Source organism: Schistocerca cancellata, chromosome 1 (genome assembly GCF_023864275.1).
Source record: "Schistocerca cancellata isolate TAMUIC-IGC-003103 chromosome 1, iqSchCanc2.1, whole genome shotgun sequence".
NCBI classification, from domain to species: domain Eukaryota; kingdom Metazoa; phylum Arthropoda; class Insecta; order Orthoptera; family Acrididae; genus Schistocerca; species Schistocerca cancellata.
This window is the reverse complement of record NC_064626.1, coordinates 963,822,293-963,836,794: the sequence shown is the minus strand read 5'-3', so window position 1 is coordinate 963,836,794 and position 14,502 is coordinate 963,822,293. Positions and strand designations below refer to the sequence as shown.

The window sequence follows — 14,502 nt, the reverse complement described above, 5'->3', positions numbered from 1 at the left end:
GTTTCTTTGTGACTCAAATGGGATACTTGCGAGTTTGTCGCTTTAAATGATGACGCATTTTACACATTTCAAAGTATCTATAAAAAAAAAGGGGGGGGGGGGGGAGTTTACCCGCATAACGTCCACGCTGGTGTGTATTTTTTAAGCCTAATAATTTCACTTGTATTTTACAAAAAAAAGTTTTCTTGCTAGAAGTTCTAGCGCCGAATGACGCACTGTTGAGTGTTATATGGGCGGCCTCTTTATCTGAAATTACAGTCCTGTGTTTTTAATGTTCTTGTTCTAGTGGTATATAATACGAAAAATCAGTTTATGTACTGCATCTATATGTTGTATTATACACCTTGTTTTCTCATTTTAAATTTACCGCCTTCATTTATATTTTACTTCGTCAAAATTTTAGGATAAGTTATGCACGGGTGTTGCCCCTAGTAATTCCATCTTATCAATGTTTTATGTGCATTACATTTATAAAGTTGTAGTGGGTATGCATATCCAGTTTACGATCTCTCATTTTTATAACTGCTGCGTCGCAGCGCCACCTCTTGAGGTGACTCTGTATTAGGATTCAGTACTGGCACACGACGCTGTGGCGCGTTATGCTTACTACCTGTGCCCCCATCTTACTCTGTTACTCGCTCCTGTGAACGGGAACGCGTTATGCAGATTTTGTTGCCTCTCGCGTCCATCTAGTTAATGATTTTATTATTTTATATTTCTAGTTTTTACTGAGTGTAACGAAGGCGATGTTGGCCTGATATATTTGACGATGCCCTTTGGCTACACTGACTAAAGGATTCTTCTAAGAAATACCAAATTAAGGTATTTGCTCTTTCAATAGGTGAACTGTTTATACATACTTATAGGTTATCCAAATCTGCACAACGCGATCGCGATTCTTAAATAGATGTATTTGTCCTCTGTGTTCTATGTAGATAACCTGAAGATGCCTGAATAAGGCGAAACGCGTCGTTAAAAAATAAAAATAAAAGCTAAAATTGCTACCAAAACTGTTTTTTTTCCAATACTAAATCACGGAAAACCTAAATCTTGGTAGCCGTTGGACCATCGCCGTTCGCATACAGATCCCTGACTCTCCCTTATTTGGCCCGCACAGAAACTGGCCCAGTTCCACGCGACTACGTTGGTTCTGAAGAGGGACAGCCCGGAGACGGCGGAACGCCTGAGGCGGATGCTGCAGCCGGACCTGACGTTCGCGACGGCGGCGCGCCTGCTGACGAGCGACTCGGTGGACAACGCGCTCCTCATGGCCGAGGAGTCGCTGAGCGACGAGCGCCTGTGGGACGAGCCGCTGCGCGCCGCCGTGGCCGCCGTGCGGCCGCTGCGCGACCAGCTGTACGACCGGCTGCGGCGGCTGCTCGCCGACGTCGACGAGGCCACCGCCGTCGTCTGCCACGGCGACAGCAGCGCCAACAACATGCTCTTCCAGTACGACGACCAGCGGCGCCCGCAGGACCTGCGCTTTCTCGACATGCAGGTGGGCAAGACCGAAGTTCAATGGGTACAATATCCCGCCCCATACCTCCTTCCTTACAGTGATAGTAATCGCAACTAACTGAATCTCAAGTTAACATCTTCTGCAAATTCCTTCCAAACGATCATCGTTTCGGCCCCCATGCTGGCATCTTCTTCAGGACCTTGTGGCGTCCACAGCAGATTGAGCACACCATAAAATCCTGAAGGAGTTCCCAGCAGAGTGGTCGAAACTTAGATCGTTTAGAGAAGTATGATGTGGCCCAACAACACAAAAGATTTTAACTTCAGTGACATCGGCCACGACAACCTACACATAAATTGAACATACTAATTCTACGTACATTAATGGAACTGTTTAAACATATTTAAATTTTATAATTATTAGTTTAACATTGTGAGGAACAATTAATTTTTTTAAAAAAATGCTAATATCGTCGGGAATCGAACTGGGGTCCACTTACTGTTCTGTACTGTAGGTCACTTTTTTTTTCTAACGGAATAACGTTACACAGTAGTATAACTACCAAGTGATCAATTTATGAATTGTTGTGCACTTCATAACATATCCACATTTTAGTCTTAAGTATGGATTGTTATGGGAACACACTTACTGTTTGCTTGTTCTGGACTTGTGGATGTAAATTGCCATCAACTTTTAATGTACATCCATTGCCGATGAACTATCAGATTTCTGGATATCTATCGAAACTCTTCAGATCAACTTTTATTCAGTTTTATTTTTTCTAGTCGATTTCAGTAAGTTAATTTTTTGTTGTACAATCGTAAGTTATAGTAAATATGCGAACATTTCCTTATATTTTGTTGGTTTTTCCTTAGTTTGTGAAGCTGGTTAGTATGCATATTTGACAGTTCATTTCATTCAGCAGATCATGTTATTCTTCTTCACTTTCACTCGTAACAGCAATGTCACCAGCGAATCGTATTGTTGATATCCTTTCACTCTGAATTTTAATCCCATTCATGAATCTTTCTTTTATTTCATCATTGTGTCTTCGAAATACAGATTGAACAGTAGGGGTGAAACACTAGATCCCTGTCTTACATCCTTTTTGATCCGAGCACTTTCGTTCTTGGTCGTCCTCTCCTATTATTCCTGTTGGCTCTTGTACATACTGTACTTTATCCGTCTCTCCCTATAGCGTACCCCTTTTTTCTCAGAACTTCGAACATATTGTACCATTTTGCATAGTCGAATACTTTTTTCCAGGTCGACAAACCCTCTGAACGTGCATTGATTCTTCTTTAGTCTTGATCCATTATCTAACGGAACGTCAGAAACGACTTTCTGTTGCCTTTACCTTTCCTAAAGCGAAACTGGTCATCATCTAACACCTCAATTTTCTTCTCCAGTCTTCTGTATATTATTCTTGTCAGCAACTTATATGCATGAGCTGTTAAGCTGATCGTGCTATAATTCTCGTACTTGTCAGCACTTGCAGTCTTCGGAATTGTATGGATGATATTTTTCCGAAAGTCAGATGATATGTCCCCAGACACATACATTCTACATACCAGCGTGAATAGTTATTTAGTTTCCACAGTTTCCACTAATTAAATACGCTGTCCCTAGACCTTCATTACGGGCATGGAAAACCCCGACGACACACATTACTGCTGTCGACAGAATCATCACCGAATACAACTTTCGTTCGTCTATGGATTTCAGTTGCTAGCACGTTTGCTGCGATTAGAAACTCGATTAGAGCACGTTTCTCGCAGACGTAGCTCCACGCTAGAATTCGGAGACCTCTAGTGGCAGATGGTTGCTGCTCGCGTCAGTGAAGCGGGAAAGTCCACATGTGATACCTCAACTGATACTGAGGACAGATTAAAAACTTCAAAGGCATTTCTTTTCAGCACGTTTTCGTACATACAATACATAAGGAGAGTTCAAATGATACAGCGCCGCCTGCAGCTGTCATTTTTTCCTTTATTGGTTACACGATTGCACATTCGATTTAAGCTCATTAGCAAGTATTTTCTAAATATTCATCAAGGGCATTTGTAAATTATTTCACATCTACATCTACATGGATGCTCTGCAAATCACATTTAAATGCTTGGCAGAGGGTTCATTGAACCACCTTCACAATTCTCTATTATTCCAATCTCGTATAGTGCGCGGAAAGAATGAACTATTATTGAAAAGCAGGTAGAAACGTATTTCAGACGATAAAAACAAAAAATATATATTTGAGGATTGTCTTAGATTCACATTTAAAGATTTAAAAATATAAAAGAAAGCTGGAAAAACCTGTATTTATGGAATAAGAGATGCTATTCAATACTATGACGACATGTGCTTTAATACAAGCAGGCAGCAGAATGTCAGGGCAGAGAAGTTCCTTTCCCAGTTCGGCATTTTTTACAATCGTGTCAAACGACAAAGCCTCCGATTCTCAGTTAAACAATTTTAAATATCCATCTTTATTCATATGAATTTAAAAGCAGTTATAATTCTTTAAAACTGCTTTGCTCTCTGATACGTTTGTGTTAGGACTTGACTATCTTATTGTCCCCTCTTCCATTTATTTAAAAAACCTTTAAATCGAAGTGAAAGTGTGCCAACTGCTCACTCTTTAAGCTCCCGACAAACGAACATAAGATAGTGTCTCTCGTCAAACGTCGAAGATAACAGTCTTCCGATAACTTCCTTCAAGTGCCCAGAGGGCAAATGCGTACTCTGCACAGTCTGTGTGTATATGTGCGTTCATGGGTAATCTCAAAAACAAATATTCCTGTGTAAATCGATGAATAGGATGAAAGAGCACAGAGGGAATATTGGAGCTGTTTCTTACTACTTCATCATCGTTTGTTCTTACTTTGCATTTAGGTAGTTTACTGTGGCCGAACGATATCAATGTCATCTACTTCCTAGGAGCAAGGTGAGTAGTAAACGCATTTGTAGTAGCCACTAGAAGTTGCCTCATCGAATATATCTGCGAAATTTCTGTGCAATATACACAATACCAGGCTAAATAAGCGACACAAATACTTCACCCCAACGCTGCGATTCGTTGGATGAGTTACAGCAACAACTCGCAAATCCATATTGTAATGTTTTGCGAATAAAACCGTGTATGTCGCCACATTAATTTCCTTTTTTAACACTATTTCGGCTGCTGCCATTATCAGGTATAAAAATCTTTGATCTTGGAAAACGAGGTCTAGTGTTAATGTTAAAACATATGCGTAATCAAGGTGAGGTTATCTCGGTTGCAATCCCGATTAGGCATATACGTGTATTTTAATATTGGCTCTGAACCTTGTTTCGCGAGTTTTTTTATCCCTGATGTTGGCAGTAGCCGAAACATGTAATAAAAAAGAAATTTATTCAGCGAGCTAGACAGTTTTCTTCTCAAAACACAATAATCGAGGACTCTTAGAGTTTATTTATTACCTTTATCGACATTGTAATGTTGCTGAAACAGTGTAATATGACACGTAGAAATTAATCTAGTTTATAAATTGAGTTTGAAAATACTACAAAGAGAAGAGATCTGGTATATGGATTGAAAATTTTCTTTCTGAGCTCATGATTTCACTTCTTTCAACATGTAGTTCATTTCTAATTCAGAAGATGCATTTGTCCATGACCGCTCTACGGGAGACTCGTTGATAAGAGCTGCTGTGTTCAGTTTCCAGATATTCGTGTCAATTTTATAGTAGCATTAAACAAGATGGTGCTGCGGGTAATACAACAGGCAGCAACAATTAGATAACAATAATAGAAGTAGAAAACATGCAGAGTTAGGGTTTGCCGTCTTGGTTGTGTGTCAGTTAGGCAATGTAGATAGCGAATTACAATATTAGAACAAGTGATTGGGACAAATAAAGGGAACCGAAACTGTACGAGAATGAATGACTTCATAACTACAGGACAGAAGGTGTGGAGTCGTGTAATAATTCTACGATCTAAGGCAAGTGGTAACTGAGAAAGAAAAACACAATCAGATTATTCATCTCAAGTATTGACACGGGCTTGAGCAAATTATTTCGGAAACAATAGTTTGAGAACATAGTATTGTAAGAAAATAAGAGACCGTTGTAAAAATAAACTGAAGGCATTTTAAATATTGAACCTTCAAAACTAATCTGACAGTTTCAGCCCGAAGTAGAGAGATACGACAAAGTGATAGACGAGGGTGGAGCATGTCTATTACGAGGAGGGCAGCTTTTAAAGCTCGAGGTAGATAAGGCGGTCGGAAATTATCAAGAACAAGTACGAGGGTCACTCCAAAAGAAATGCACTGTATTTTTTTAAAAATCCATCTTTTATTCTACATGTTTTAAAGATTTACAGTGTGTAGATACATCCTTTAGGAACAATATTTTCATTTCTCCACATAATTTCCATCCCTCTCAACTGCCTTACGTCATTTTGGAACCAGCGCCTGTATACCCGCACGGTAAAATTCTGGACAAACCTGATGGAGTCACATTTTGGCAGCGTGCTCAAGGGAGTCATCATCTTCCACGAAGAGAGTCTTTCATTTCCTAAAGAGATGATAGTCACATGGAGCCAGGTCAGGACTGTAAGGCGGGTGTTTCAGTGTTCCCCATCCGAGTTTTGTGATCGCTTCCATGGTTTTTTGACTGACTTGTAGCCGTGCATTGTTGTGCAACAGAAAAACAACCTACTTTTGCCGATGACGTCGAACACGACTCAGTTGAGCTTGAAGTTTCTTCAGTCTCGTCACATATGCATAAGAATTTATGGTGGTTCCACTTGGCATGATGTCCACAAGCAAGAGTCCTTCGGAATCGAAAAACACCGTAGCCATAACTTTTCCAGCAGAAGGTGTGGTTTTGAATTCTTTTTTCTTGGGTGAATTTGTATGATGCCACTCCATTGATTGCCTCTTTGTCTCTGGTGAAAAATGATGGAGCCATGTTTCATCACCTGTCACAATTCTTCCAAGAAATTCATCTCCACCATTCTCGTACTGTTCCAAAATTTCGCTGCATACCGTTTTTCTTGTTTCATTGTGAGCCACTGTCAACATCCTGGGAACCCACCTGGCACAAACCTTCAGTATTCTGCAAACACTTCCTTCCTCTATCCCAACATAGCGTGACAATTCGTTCACTGTGATGCGTCTGTCAGCAGTCACCAATTCGTTAACTCTCTGCACATTGTCTGGAGTGTGTGCAGTACGAGTCCTGCCGCTGCGAGGATAATCCTCAAAATTTCCGTCCCCGCTTTCGTCACGTAACCTGCTTTCCCACCGACTAACTGTAATGCGATCGATAGCAGCATCTAAAAAAAAATGGTTCAAATGGCTCTGAGCACTATGGGACTTAACTTCTGAGGTCATAGAGCGACGGGCAAAATGTTTCTGTTTGAAGGCCGTAAATCCAGAATCGATATGCCACTCAGATAAAATCGCAGTGGCAATCATCCTACCGACGCACCCGTTTGAAGGCACCCATTTGGTAAAACACGTGCCCTGCTACGTGAATAGGTCCGTAACTGCTTGTTGCACATCCTCCTTCCACTGCAATTGTCAACACTTGAAAGTGTCGAGGGTAGTCCATAAAGTAAGTTCCGTTTCTATTTCTTCTCCTTGAGTCAGAGTAACTGCCGCGCATGCTCAGAACTCCGATCGTAGCGCTGCCACAGATAGAAACGGAACTTACTTCGTGAACGACCCTCGTATTTTTAAGGGACCGAAAGCGTGATAATCGAATGGGGAGAGAGCAGGGCTGTAGAGTGGGTACTCGAGTGTCTCCCACTTAGGTTGGCGTAACTTCTGCGTTGCGACATTTGCGACATGGGAACATGTGTTATCATGAAGTAGCAGCACACCACACGGAACTTGGCGCACCATTCCACTACGATGGTTTCCGACATACCTGCTGCTCCATACACACTCTTCATTCTCCGATGGCTGTCTACCGCTATTTTTCCTTCGGTAGCCCACAAAATAATGACAACACATTAGTCCCCACATTAGTCCTGTTTGGACACATGTGGTAGGCAACGTCGCCATGGTTCACGTTTTCGCATTTACCGCTCGCCTTCGAAAGGACACGAATGTCACTATTCACTTGTCTATTTGTCGGTGTTTATATATCTTCATCGGAGTCGAGCTACTTCGTGTATGGGTTCCAGCAACGCCCTCAAACGGAAATTTGTTGATCGCCACTTATGGATGTACTAATGTATATGTACCGTTACTTATTGTTGAGGATGTGGAGTAAGACAGATGAAGTGGGGGAAACATTGGCACAAAACAGTAAAGAAATTGATGATGGAATCAAACTAGTACGAGGATTAAAAATCTCTCGCCTCCCACTGCGCTTCAGATCCCGAGTTTGCTTCCATGGTGCTTTTCTTATTACAAGCATGTTTATTGTACTGTGTTGAGCCTGTTGTACCCGCTTACCAATAATATGGGTCACGTGGCAGGTGCTGCGGTACGCATCGGCGGCTACCGACGTGATGTACCTGCTGTTCACGACCGTGCAGAGTGCCGTCCTCAGCGAACACCTGCAGGACCTGGTGGGCGCCTATCACCAGCAGCTGCAGCACGAGGCCGCCGGCGCCGCGGACCACATCACTCTGGACCATCTGCATTCGGAGGTACTTTCATGGACTACTCACCGCTCTCGAAGGTGGCATACACTAATCGGTTACCGACTTCGTTCATCTTTCGCTCCATTGTAGTACATACACTGCCAGAAGTAAAAGTAAATCACACGGGCGGATAGGGTGAAACTAAGTGAAATTTAACTCATTGTTAGGGTAGGTTAAGATCTTCCCCTGTTTACAAAATCGAGTCAGATTTACGAAGAAATAGGCAGAATAAGCCCACTGGATGATTCGATTGGGGGAAGAGAGTCAAAGCTGTTATATGCACTCCTAAGACAAGCTGACGCACAACTGTTGCAACTGGTCGTCGGTACCCTGAATACCGCTACTGGGACGGAGTTGATGTCCGAGCTGTTCCCACAAGTGTTCAGTCGCGGTCATATCTGTGGATCTTGCTAGTCAGGGGAGTACGTCAGCATTACCAAGAATGTTCATAGAGACATGTGTCATGTGTAGACCAAGTTTTGTACTGTTGGAAAGTGGCACCCCGCCACTGTCGCATGATGACACAGGATATCTGTGACATACCATTGTGCCATCAGAGTTCCGTCAAACACTACCAGTCCTGACCTGAAGTCATACCCAATCGCTCCCCGAACGATGAAGCCAGGATTATACCGCTGTGCCTCCCGAAAACATTAGAAAACTAGGATCTCTCACGGGTCACTGCCGGATTCACAGACAATGGTCATCCGGGACAGTGCAAAACTGTGAACTGTCGCTGAACATAATTCGACGCCGTTCTTCAGCAGTCTACGCTTACTGGTTATGGCACCACTCGAAACAGAGCTATTTGTGTTGTAACGTTAACGGCAGCCTACGCATGAAACGGTAGTTCCCTACTCCAGTAGCTGCTAGTCTCAGACTAATGGTGAGACATGACCCAGAATGTTACAGAGTGTCCATTGTTATCGGAGATGTTTTGAAGGGAGTCAGATCTGCTTGGTGTACAACAAGGCGATCCTGCCTTAAAGTCATCAGGGGTAGTCGACCGGAACCTTGACAACGAATATTCCTGCCCGAATGTTCCAGTGTTGTCCAACATCAGGTCACTATCACATACGACTACCCCTCAAATCTGGAAGCACAATTCGACCATGCGGTCAAACGGGCACCCACAATGGGGCCCCTTCCATACTCTGCCAGAAGCAGATAACACTGTCTCCCACGAGTATGCGGAATCTACTTGTCCTTCAGTGAGCACTCAACATCTGATACTACTCAAACCCCATTTCGACCCCACCGCGCTTGGTAACAACACTAAGCACTAACTAAACTAATGCACTCTGGCAGCCATTCTACTTGCCACGGAGAACTGCAACTAGAATCGTTTACATACCCGCCGACAGTGTGTACGTGGACAAAATTTCATTGACATATGATCTTGTCTCCTGGGTTCTTCATTTTTAACAGTCAGTGAAATTTCAGTAGGCTAGTAAGTTTCGAATAACTGCATACTTACCTGCAGTTAGAATTCAGATTCGCAACAGTCCCGTAGGCTGTGGTTATGCCATTTCTCCACAATATCCTTATTTCAAGGAGTATGCAGGATAAAATCACTGATGTCTGAAAGTAGGAGAAGGCGTAGTGACGAAAGTAAAGCTGTGAGAGTGGGTTGGCCCGCATCTCGTGGTCGTGCGGTAGCGTTCTCGCTTCCCACGCCCGGGTTCCTGGGTTCGATTCCCGGCGGGGTCAGGGATTTTCTCTGCCTCGTGATGGCTGGGTGTTGTGTGCTGTCCTTAGGTTAGTTAGGTTTAAGTAGTTCTAAGTTCTAGGGGACTGATGACCATAGATGTTAAGTCCCATAGTGCTCAGAGCCATTTGAACCATTTGTTTGAGAGTGGGTTGTGAGTAGCGGTTGGCTAGCTCAGTCATCAGAGCACTTGTCCGCAGAAGGCAAAGGTCCCAGTCAGGCATTCAGTCTTAATATTTCAGGAAAATTCAATGTGCACTATATTTATGTCGCTTTTGCGGCAGAATGCACCTGTGTGCCCTGCTCGTGGAATGAGCCAGGGTTGCCTGCTCGCCTACATGTTCCGTTGTAAACCACTTTATTTCGATCCTACAGTTGATGTAGCCGTTAGCCAATTTTCCAGTTCAAGAACAATCAGAAGAATGGAGAAGCAGGCTCATGAAACACTGAATATCAATTTTTCAAAGCACATCGTACTAGAGCACCATTTGTAACCAGAATGAAATTCTTTTTCACTCTCCAGCGCAGTGTCCCCAGATAGGATCGGGACTCGAACCCAGAACCTTTTTTTAAAAAAAAAAATCTCATTTTGTTCGTTATTGAGCGTTTATTGGGGGCAGACCTCCCATGATGCTCGTTCAAGTTCATCGTTGATCCATTACCTCAGATTTTTTTATTACAGAGGTCAGCTATCCCTCTGACCGAACACGCTGAGCTACCATGCCGGCTAAGCTATCGGAGGCAGGTGCTCTACCAACTCAGCTACCCCGGCATCGTGATAGAGTAAATCAATTGATAGAGCACTTGCCCACGAAACACAAAGGTTCCAGGGTTCTTTTCCAGGTCTGACACGCAGTTTTAATCAGCCAGGAAGTTTCAGCATTTGGAAGAGTTCTGTATGTACTACAGTAATGCGAAATACGAACAACTTCGGAGCCCCTTGGGTGTATGCTTCCCCTGAAAGTTAAAATTCTGTATCAAAAGCTGACATTCGTCTTTTCAACATCTTGTATCAGCCCTACTGTGTAATGTAAGAACCTAGTGTGTAATAATCCTGTGCTCCCATCTCCTCCCAAACCTTTCGATACAGCGATCATGCCGCTGAAGCTATGAAGTGAGATGAGCAGTCGATATGATACTTTCACAAAGCTGGAATAGACAGAGGCACTTTATGTATTGCAGTAATACTGTCGGTAAAAGAAAATCACGACGATGAATCAAGGCTTAGACCAACTGGCCTGTTCCGCCTCAAAAATATTGACGCTTTTTGAGGAGTGGTCATACTTCGTTTCCCTTCGTGATTATCTTGCAAAGCCGTTAGTGATCCTACTGCCTACCTTCCGTTCAACATTTTTCCTCCAGCTTATTCTGTTTTCTGTGTCTAGATGACTCCAAATTTAATGCCCGACAACATTCTTCTTACGATGGAGGGGCGTGTAACAATCCCTACAAAGCGGAGAAACCTCATTTCAGAGTTTTCAGTTTGTCTTAGCTGGTCAGAAATTAGTTCAGAGATTAGTCCAGCTTTCACATTCATGGATCAATAAGCGAATAACTTCAGATAAGTATGTTTTGCGTTGGGTTTCCTCTTGAAAGTAAATTTTAATATTGGTCGCAGTGTAGCTTAAAACATTGAAATTTCATTTCAACATCGTCTGATTTCATATACTTCAAGATTATGCCTCAGATATTAAAATTCACTTGTGTGCGCTGTTATTTCTTCATTTGCCACTGTTTCTTTTTCTCTTAGTTGTTCCATTTACCAAACTGACTGTAATTTTTCTTGTGAAAATTTCCATACCGTGTTCTATTTGTATACTACTATGTACATTTCATTTAAATAGACAAACTGTTACACTGCTACAAGACCAGACTGAGGGAACGTCATAAACACCAGAATGAGGTATTTGAAAAAAGATGTTTCGTGGAGCACCAGTTACATCATCAGATCCATCGTTTCGCATATGTGACCGACGTCTTTTAACCATTGTAACTATGATACCATACAACGGAATATGATTGTAAAAGAATCACACAGATTACACTTTATTATTGTCATTACCGTAAGTGCATTAGACTCACTTATGATGACACTGGATATCGAAGCTGGTATACTCAAGAAAACCTCTATACTAACTGACAGCATATCATGGTGAACTATTTACAAGCTGCGGCGTACCACCTACATGAAATTCACTGAAACTAGAGACGGTTGCGATCAAAATCGTTCGTTTTCTTTCGTTCTATGGAAGTTATTTTATGATACATAGGCATTACATGCCATACTTTCACAAAGCGAAAAAGTGGTCCAACTAAAACATTCATATTTCTTTACGTACTACATGAATATGTAATAAAAAATGGGGGTTCCTATTTTTAAAAAAACGCAGTTGATATCCATTAGACCTATGGCAGCACCATCTAGCGGGCCAACCATAGCGCCATCTGGTTTCCCCCTTCAAGCTAGACAAGTTTCGTTGCTCGTAGTTTTCTCGTTTGACGCTTATTTCGTGAGATATTTGGCCCGGTCACGATCAATGGAGCACCTTGTATATTCTAAGGCCTTGGACAGTACAGGAGGAATCCAAACAAGTCGGCAATCAGAGGGTGCTGTGGCAGCATCCTTTTTACGTAATGTCTTAACTGGTCCACGTTTCCATGCCTCAGTGAAGCTACCTATGGTTACTGAGTAGTTGAAGATACATGTGATTATGGGCAGAAGTGGCTCAGTAATAAGCTTCATCATCGGGACTGTGACGTCATCGTGTCCATTAGATGATGACGCCTTTTTTGTAGGTGCTGCAAGTAACGGCTTAGACAGAATTTTTCGTGGCTATAGTCGTTTATCTACACGAAGTAATCAATGACTACGTTTCGTTTGGGTTCAATTGTCGTTGGTAATGTAAAGTATCGGTTCTGTTCTTGGCTGGGACAATGGGATCAGCTGCAGCTCTTACTTTGCCTATACCAAAACCACGCAGGTTTTTCCATACGACAGCTGGTCTTTTTCTATCTTAACTTAATGTATAGGCATGCCTGAGTTTTACATTTCTCTCTGACGTTCATGAACTGTTTTATTTGTTCAGTTAGCCAAGGTGTTGGTTTCCTCCGCACTTTTAGCGTCTTTAAGGGGCATATTAGATATGAAAAGTTTGTTAGTAAAACCATAAAGTTTTCCTCCAAATAATAAATGTTCACAAGGTGCCATTAATCAGTTTTTCCGTCATTTTCGTCATTGTAGGACTCTCTAAATACTAGAGAGACATTTTCGTGCTGTTAGTGTGCAGATATTGTTCTGTGGTGTCCAAAAACTTTTGGCCCTGTGCATATTTTCAGCAGAAAATGGACGTCAGAGGTAGGAAATTTGGCAACATGATAATACCACGTTCGACAAGAATCCTCAAACCGCTCGCAGTAGTTGTACTGTCCAGTGGGCACAGTTGCTGCTGTTCTCCGTTTGAAAACTTTAATTCGAGAGTAGTTTCGGGTCAAGGTGTGTTGGTGGATTTTTTTTTTCTTTCTTTATCTGACCAGTATTGCTGCAGTAATTTTTTTCTCAAACACGCACATTCATTTATAGTTCGTTTTTAACAAGGAACATGAAAACATTGTTAGATATGACAGAAATACTCAGTCAGTAAGGAAATAAATTTACTTTTCATAGGACAGCATAACTATAAAATCTATAAATGTGGAGACAGTCTGCATGTTTTATACCTTCTTTTTGCATTGGTAGAAGGGATACAGCTGAATAAAAGAGAAGCAGTACAGGCAATGGACCGGAAAGCGTGGCTGGACTTCAGAATGAAATTTTTATTCCGCAGCGGTGTGTATGGTGAGATGTAACTTCCTGGAAAATTAAAACTGTGTAACAGACAGATACTCGGAATCGAGACTTTCGCCTTTCACAGGCAAGTGCTCTACGGACTTTTTTCTTCTTTTACCTTCATCTAGTTCTTCACGGTTCTCGTAATTTTGTGTGGGCGGACGTCATACGACGCCCCTAAAAGTACATCTCTCACCTACCAAGACCACTTGCCCGGGCGTCGGCCGGAGTGGCCGAGCGGTTCTAGGCGCTACAGTGTGGAACCGCGCGACCGCTACGGTCGCAAAAATGGTTCAAATGGCTCTGAGCACTATGGGACTTAACAGCTGAGGTCATCAGTCCCCTAGAACTTGGAACTACTTAACCTAACTAACATCACACACATCCATGCCCAAGGCAGGATTCGAACCTGCGACCGTAGCGGTTGCGCGGTTCCGGACTGAAGAGCCTAGAACCGCCGGCGCTACGGTCGCAGGTTCGAATCTTGCCTCGGGCATGGATGTGTGTGATGTCCTTAGGTTAGTTTAAGTAGTTCTAAGTTCTAGGGGACTGATGACCTCAGCTGTTAAGTCCCATAGTGCTCAGAGCCATTTGAACCATTTCAACTTGTCCGCGAAAGGCAAAGCTCGCGAGTTCGAGGTGCGGTCCGGCACACGGTTTCAGTCTGTCAAGAAGTTTCATGGAGGGGCTTCCTTGACACATGTTTTCAATCTAAAATATGCATGGAGCTAAATTTTGTTACAGATATCTTTGTACTGTTAGCACACAACGAATCGCTCTGTGGCGTTTGAGTGCGCGAATTTTCATTCACACTGCACATTTACTCTATGATACTACTGCTTCCACACGGTGAAACACTTACGTGAAATG

The 14,502-nt window shown here is 42.5% G+C and overlaps 1 protein-coding gene across 1 annotated transcript in view; it reads left to right on the top strand.

The window, feature by feature from the left end:
• LOC126118847 (uncharacterized) overlaps positions 1-14,502 on the top strand; it is a 107,127-nt gene that overhangs the window by 91,620 nt on the left and 1,005 nt on the right. Inside the window, exons 3-5 of the mRNA XM_049915054.1 lie at positions 1,118-1,333; positions 1,397-1,498; positions 7,931-8,104. Coding sequence (XP_049771011.1) covers positions 1,118-1,333; positions 1,397-1,498; positions 7,931-8,104 — 492 coding nt within the window. The remainder of the gene's footprint in view (positions 1-1,117; positions 1,334-1,396; positions 1,499-7,930; positions 8,105-14,502) is intronic.